This window comes from Plasmodium cynomolgi, chromosome 5, assembly GCF_000321355.1.
Source record: "Plasmodium cynomolgi strain B DNA, chromosome 5, whole genome shotgun sequence".
In the NCBI taxonomy this organism is placed as follows: domain Eukaryota; phylum Apicomplexa; class Aconoidasida; order Haemosporida; family Plasmodiidae; genus Plasmodium; species Plasmodium cynomolgi.
The window spans coordinates 892,799-900,800 of NC_020398.1; the positions used below are offsets into that span (position 1 = coordinate 892,799).

Genomic DNA, 8,002 nt, shown 5'->3' on the forward strand with positions numbered 1-8,002 from the left:
TTAACCAACAATCTTTGTCTAATTTATTTAAAAAGGAGGATGAATGTCCAATTAGGAGAAGGGTACCCCTGTGCGCACGTACGTATGCACAAGTGTATACCTTTGCAGGCAAGGAGCACTCCTGGAGTGAATTTAGGTACCCCTTAATTTTTGACAAACGAAATGAGCTTTTTAAAGTGTGTGAGAAGCGCACTCACGGAAGGCTCAAAGAGGGTGCGTCGAGTGGAGTCTACGACGGGTGTGGGGGGGTTAAAGGAGTAGAGGGAATAGCAAAATAACGGATGGGGGGAAAGTCAGAGCAAACAAGTGTGCCATGCGAAATATCTTCATGTGCTCACTTTTGCAATCTATATAAAGGCGCAGTGCTGCTCTGCGCAAAATTTCAGCTAGCTACATGATGACCATGGAAATGTAACCCATCCCATGGAGACCCTATCGCACAGTGAGAAAACCAACTGGGAAAAACGCTACACTTATTCTGTCGTGATAGGGAGAGAGCTGATCACACGGAGAAGCCACCACACACATAGACATGGTGTTTAATCCTTCTCTGCGGCTGGAAAAAAAAACTACTTGTGAAAGATAACCTTTTTCCTGTTTTCAAGCGTCTTCATCATTTCCTGCAAAAAAAAAAAAAAAATTTCCTCCATAATGAACAAAATGGGTAAAATATACCTGAACGGTGCAGGTAAAATTTGGTGACCACTTTTTGCACACACGAGTGGGCATATTTGTGTAGCTACACTGGGGGCGTAACTTGAGCGGCGCGAAATGAAAAAGCATGCGTACAACTCTTTCCCCCCCTTTTATTTTATTTTTTTTTTCCTCCTGGGGGATGAACAAAACGCGGTGATAACAACTTACCAAGTAATCCCCCTTGGATTCGCAGCTGTGGGAGTCACTAGGCCACAACTTATATAGCTTGTTCAACAGAGTGCAATCCATTTTGTATCCTCCCTTAAAACCACCCAAGGTAGGGGAATTGCTATACTTCCCCTCTCCATGGTCTATGTACTTATCCAAAGTAGCACTTCCAGTGGTGCCTGTCTGAATGCCCGAAAGGTTAAAATATTCGTGGTAGATATACTGGTGCATGTCGAAATTTTTTATATCACCAAAGTCGATGGAATTGAATACATCCGATAATTTTTTGTTGTAAAACCCTATGGCATGATTTTTGAAGCAGCTGGCAGGTGTGCACTGGAAATTTTGTTCCTTCATTTTTATGTCGTTCTTCAAATATTTCGGCACGGGAATGTAGTACTCATTCTGCAGCATGTGTTGAAATGTTTGGTACGTGATGTCTTTGCTCATGAAGAATAGTCCACTCCTTTTGAATTTATGCAACAGGTGATCGTAATTGGGGAGTCCGTCCCTGCTTCCCAAACGGTTGATACGACTGGCACGTCTCAGTCGCACGAAGGGGTCGTCCTCCCAGAAGGGGTCCCCATCGGTTGTTCCACCAACTTGGGGGGAAGATTCTTCTTTGCGTAAATTTTGCCCATTCTGATCGCCTTCTTCACTTAAGCAATGGGGTGCCATTTCAGCATTTTCCTTTTCACACACAAATGACACACGGTCATGCAGGTAAAGTCGCCCAATTTCATTCCCAACTGCAGTATTGTTGCCGAAAAAACGTACCACGTCAAAAAGGAACGTATATGAATTAATGTAGGTGTTGTATTGCCTTTTATTATTCAGGTCATTTCCATACAGGCAGAAACAAATGGGCGCGTCGTAAAAGAGGAAATTTTTTACAGATACGCATTTGTTCAACTCTTTGGAGACATCCTCGCAGAGTTTCTTTAACCTCTTTTCGTTTTTTTTTTTTTTTCCCCAATTTTGCTCTTTTCATTGCATCCAGTATGTGCTGCACTCCTTCCTGGTTGTACAGGCAGAGCAGCTCCTTCATCTTGTGCGCGTTTGTTAAAACTGACAGGGGGTATCTTCGTTTGACAGCTGCTCTCATCTGCGGTGGAGCTTCTTGCTCTTTGGGTGCCTTGAAGAATTCGCCAATTTCTTCTGCCCCCCCATTCTGCACAAAATTACCAAAGGGGTCCACATTGCTTGCACTGCTTTGCGGCTCGCTCTGTTGATAGTCGTTATCTCCCTCTACGTGTCTGTTTAATTCTCCCAGCGCGTCAAATGTGTAACCCTCATTTGGGGACAGAAAATTGGTGATCTGACCGAATTGGTCGTAATTAGGGTTCACTTCGATGGGGGGTCCTTCCTGTTCTTCTACGCTGTCACTACGTTTATTGCCTTGACATTTTTTCTTCACCTCCCCATGCCCCTGCGTGATGCTTCTTCCCCTTTCAGCCGTCGCGGCGCTTTCTTTCTCGTCCAGCAGGTTTAGCAGCAATGCCGGAAAATTAAAGGCGCTCTGTTCGTAAAAGAGTTTCTCATTGTGGTTGGGGAATTCGCGCACATCGCCGGCGCTGTCTTGGCCTCTGCCTTTTGCGCTGTCTTCTCCGCTGCCTTTTACGCTGCCTCCCCCGATGCCTCCCCCGCTGGAGGGCGCCCCCTTGAGTATCCGACTGGGCTGCAAATTCGGCGAGTACGTCACGTACGGACAGCTGTCCCGCACAAATTGATTCCTCATCTGTTTGGTCAGTTCATACGGAGTGAACTTCAAATCGGCCATGGTTTGCACATAAGAAAATTTATTAAAATGAAAAGCGCAGATGGCATATTTACTTTCCCTAAAGAATGCCCTGTTCAGGTAATTTACATTAACGTAACTGCAATTGGGATCAATATTAGTCTGAATGACATCGTGCTTAAATCCGTCCCTTACATTGTATTTTTCAAACAGCTCATAAAGGTTGTGTTTGGAGCAGAGGGTCTGACTGTTAAGGCACTGGGAGGCAGTTGCTTTTTTCTTTCTTTTTCTTTTTTTTTCTGCCTTCTCCCTGGTTCTACCACTGGTGGTGTTTTTTCTCCTCTCGGGGTTTCCTCCTCGTGTCCACTCCTGCATCCGCTCGATGATCAAATCCGACTGTTTTGGCGCGCGCTTGGTGGTCTTTGCACCGGTGCAGCTGCGGGTGTTGCCTTTTCCGGGGGGGCCCCTTTGTATGACACTCTTCGCGATATCCTGTGTGATATGCTGAGCGATGCCCTGCTCGATGCCCTGCGCGATACCCTGCTGGATTCCCTGCGTAAAGCTTTCCTCCCTTTTTCCCCTTGCCCGTTCAGGTAATAAATCCCCTTCTTTTTCTTCCTCTTGCCCTTCCTCCGAAGAAGCATCCTGAATGTTCCTTTTTTTCTCTCCATTAGGTGCTCCCTCTTTGTTGCAGTTCGCAGACACGGGGCCTAAAGCAGGAAATCTACTACTATGTCGATCCTGCGTGGCAATCGCATCTGGGGTCGACAGAGGCTCCCTGAAGGAGTCACAGTAGGAAGAGTGCCTACCCTCCGACAGACTCTTTGATTCCCCCGTTTTGTGAAGAACATGGTTGGGTGATTCCTCAACAGAGATAGCGGATGGTGAGTTAGACTTAGAGAGCTCCCTCTCAAGGCATCCCTTAATTTGTAAGGCAAGCGTTGTACTTAATTGGGACCCTTTTTTCAAGCTGCCTATATTTATGGCATTTGTGTTATTCTGCACCACAAGAATTTTATCTCGACACAGTAGCTTAAACAGGTGGATCAAGCATTCGTGTGTTACATTGTAAAACTCAGACTGTGTGTGTTTTAACATGTCGTAATTGTCCTTATTTAGTTGTAGGAAGTCAATAGGTTGCGCTTCTTCAGCATTGGACATGGGAGGATTGAATTTCCCATTCTGTTCTCCATCCATCCATTCACTATTTTTTTTTTTTGTCCTCTACCTTAAGGGTATGTGTATCCCTTTCTACGAGGTCACCCCCATTTGACATGACTCCTTCAAAATCGTTTAAATTGAGAAAGCTAAATTCGTCCCGTTGTTCTTCGCTGTAGATGTGTGGACTTGGCAACGAATCGGCTAACTGTTGCGGGAGGTCGTCACTCGGTGTTGCCTCAGCTCTGGGCGAAGTTTCTCCTTCGCGCTGCTTCGCCTCATCACCGCGCTGCTTCACCTCTCCACTACGCTGCTTCCCCTCTCCACCGCGCTGCTTCACCTCTCCACTACGCTGCTTCCCCTCTCCACCGCGCTGCTTCGCCTCTCCACTACGCTGCCTATTCTGCACCAGGTCGGCGAACCGGCCAAGCATCATGGGGAGGGCCTCATTCCGGTAGGTACTCACCACGTACGACCTGTTTATGGGGATCCATCCATTCGCCTGCTCTTGAGGTAAATTCTTCACACATAAGTTGACAGGAGTGCAAAAGAGTTGCCCACCAGAATTGGTGTGAAAAATAAATTGGACAAAATCAAATTTTATTCCAACGATTTCTTGTCTGTTCAGAGAGGACCCCCTTCTTCTTCTTTCTGGGTTCTTTTTCTTCACAAAGTATTTCCACGCTCGGGTGTTCTTCCCGTCAAAGTAGAAGCGTTTCTCGAGGTATTCCCCGGGTAAGGAGTTCCCATCGCAGTGGTTAAGGGAGTTCCCATCGCAGAGGTTGAGGGAGTTCCCCCTAGAAGGAGGTACTACCTCCCTAGGAGGAGGGACCACCCCCCCGAGAGAACCCCCCTCGGCCTCTCTGCTACAATACAAAACTGGCACACATAACTGCACAAATTTCATGCCATACACCCCGAAAAATAAATTATACATTTGGGTATTAATCGAATTGTATTTGGAATTGTCGGAGATGAGTCTGATCGGCTCCGTTTTGTTTTTCTGCATAGGAGTGAACTTGGCTGTGTCCACCACGAGGGACTCCTCTACTTGCATCTTCACCGTTTTGTAACTAAATATGTGATTGAAGGATACGTCCTCTCGCATCTGCATGTGGTTTGCGCGGAGCTCTTCCTGGGGGGGAGGAGCCACTTCCTCCAATGAGCCATTTTTCTCAGCTTGGTCATTAAGTGAGTGCAGTGGAACGGAATCCACCGCTTCTTTGCCACTATCATGCCCCCCCATGAGGGTGCTGCTTCTCCCGTTGGGATGGTTCCCCCCCATGAGGGTGCTGCTTCTCCCATTGGGATGGTTCCCCTCCAGGTGGTCCTTCCCTGCAGCATCTTCCCCCTTAAAAGCATAGTTATACGCATACCTGAAAGATCGATTTGTGTATGTCTGCATGCCTAAGTCTTTATAGGTAGTAAAGTCATCACGAATTAAAATTTTTCTTATGTACACGAAATTTTCATAATATGAAAAGGTAACTAAATTGTAACTCGTCCTCTTTTCATATAGATCCTGTCCACTAGGTGTTATACAGATCCATTCGATGTGTCTAAAATAAGATTCTGTAAATTCTGATATGTTTAATGGGAAGAGAAAAATGGGTTCATATTGATTTCTTAGATCCCATATTTCGATCACGTTAGAGGATGCATTCACAGATGCAACAATAAAGGGGAAGTCTGGATTTTTGGCAACTGCTGTATACCCTCTGCAAAAATGGGATTTATTTTTATCCTTATGTAATACATTTTCTCCATATGCCTTCATTTCTATTGGTATACCCTTTATGAGCTGATCACGTGCTTTATTCCCGATCTTCTTATTAGATACCCTTTTAACGCAACTACTACTTATGTTAAACCTCGTCAGAAAATTATCTCTTTTATCATATATGAACAAACTACGACATCCAAGTAGGAGAGTATTATCGTCTTGGAGGTAACACAAGCTAAGAGCAGTATCGTAATTTTTAAAGTATACCCCTCTCCGCTTCAACTCCACGATTTCTATTAGATTCGTTTCTAAATCGTACAAATACAAACTGTTGTAATTTCCAAGCATAGTGCACCTTCCGTATGACCACGTGCTGGGGCATATCTGCATCATTCTATCAAACAGGAGAATATCTTTGGCTATTTTTATTTTGTAATCCAAAATGGGGAACGACTCTTCCTCCGGGTCGCTACCCAGGGAGCTGCTGAATGGCCTACGTGCAGTGCACCCCTTCTTCGGCCAACCACCCGCATCGCGGCAGTCATCCGCATGGCGGCAGTCATCCCAGTTGCGGCAGTCATCCGCATGGCGGTAGTCATCCCAGTTGCGGCAGTTATCCCAGTTGGGGCAGTCAACCGCATCGCGGCAGTCAACCGCACCGCGCCAACCGCGCTCGGCGCGTGGGTCCTCCTCTCCACTTCCCCTCCACGGGACACCGTCCCAGTGGAACGACTCCCCGGGAGCATATCGCACTTGGAAAATAACCAACCCCGCGTCATTCCTAGCATACACAACTGACTCATTAATATTATTAGTATCCGTTTTTATTTCTTTTATTTTCAAATATTTGCTAACAGAAATGGAATCTTTTTGAATCTGTTCCGTAAAATTTCTGTCTAATTTGTATAGCAGGTGATTATTTTCTATTTTGTACACGTTTCGATATGACCGTTTCTTGTTGTACTCCTTGGCGACCTTCAGTTTGTTTGAATACTTGCAGTAGGTCGGTAGGATTCCCTTCTCGCCCGCGTCGTGGTTCCCCGTGGAAAGGTTCGTCGGTACGATGGTCACTTCGTTGTCGAAGTGGAATTGGAGGTTCACGGGGAGGTAATCGCCGGGCAAGTGGCTTCCCCCGGGTAGACCGCTTCCGCCGAGAAAACCGCTTCCGACACTCTCGTCGTACACACACTCGCCAATTTGCGCCTCCATCAGCTTTACTTCGTTGTTGTAGAACCCACCGGGCATCACCAAAACGGGGCACTTGACGTTGAAACGTAGGTCGTATGCATACCTGCTGTCTAGGTGCATGCTCTTGTCGATGTAAAAAGTGGCCAGAGTGTTAACCACGTCTAGTGATGCCCGCACTCTCGTGTGGTCTCGTCGTATTTCTCTCTCATAATTGCCCGAGTTGCGCAGGAAGTCGATGCAACTCCGTATTGCCCTTTTCCTGTCGCTGTCTTCCCGGCTCTTCACCCCGCTTCCGCTGCAACGGCGCACCTGATTAATGTTCGAGTTGTCCCTTTTCTTGGACACTCCTTCATCGCCAAATGAGTCCTTCTGCACACCGGCGCGGGTTGAAGCAGCCTCGCCATGCTCATCCGGATTTTCATCCCCATCTGTGTAGTAGCAATCGTCGTCGGGGTAGTCCTCCTCACCACCCTCCCCATCATCCTCATCGTTCCCTTCCTCGTTCTCCCCATCATCCTCATCGTTCCCTTCCTCGTTCTCCCCATCATCCTCGTCGTCCAACTCGCTTCCCTTCGCCTCTCCCCGCTTCGAGTTCGCATTCGAGCCCACCACATGATACACCTTATCGTTCGCGTGGAAATTTTTAATCTCATTCAGTATGTTTGAATTTAGCGAGTCGTAGATCATGTGTGGGTTTTCCACGGGTCTGCAATTTAGGGATGCTATCCCCTCCTCCTTTCCTCGCTCGGTTTGCTTAAGGGGGCTCAGCGCCACCTCAATCTTGTTTGGCTGTCCATAGATCTTGAGTCTCTGCAGCGGGTAGAAGTGCAGGTTCAGCCTCTCCTCCATTCTGCCGCCGCTGCTTCTGCTGCTGCTTCTGCTGCTACTTCTTCTGCTGCTACTTCTCCTGCTGCTGCGGAGGGAGGAGCGCCTATCGATCCAGTAGCCACTAACTACTACCTGTTAGCTGATCGTAACTATACCTATGTAGTACCCCCCCCCCCTCTCTTTGCACGCACGTCGCGAAAAAACCAAGCGAAGGATACACCGGGCTGCATGTCTGCTTTGTCACGCCGCTACCAAGTCTGGCACCACGTCCGAACGAAGCCATAAAAATGGAACCTACTGTGATGGCCGGGCTTTCCCCTCAGCACAGCACTGAAAAATCCTCCACTTCCTACAGGAACAAATTTGAAAATCGCTTCAGATTCTGCCGCTTCCTTTTTTTTCATTATATGGGTATCGTGTCAAGAAGAGGTAAGGTTTCAACTTGGTAAAATCTCCAAAGGGATGCTCATTTTGTGTTTTTTTTTTTTTTGTAATCTTACAAA

General features: G+C 47.0%; 1 protein-coding gene across 1 annotated transcript; it reads right to left on the minus strand.

Moving 5' to 3' along the window:
• Positions 1 to 569: 569 nt before the first annotated feature.
• On the minus strand, positions 570 to 3,799 carry PCYB_053120 (hypothetical protein; the record flags this gene model as incomplete). The annotated part of the gene is made up of 3 exons (XM_004221193.1): positions 570 to 620; positions 865 to 1,847; positions 2,050 to 3,799. 3 exons carry the CDS (start codon positions 3,797 to 3,799, stop codon positions 570 to 572), a joined length of 2,784 nt encoding a protein of 927 aa, XP_004221241.1.
• Positions 3,800 to 8,002: the final 4,203 nt, after the last annotated feature.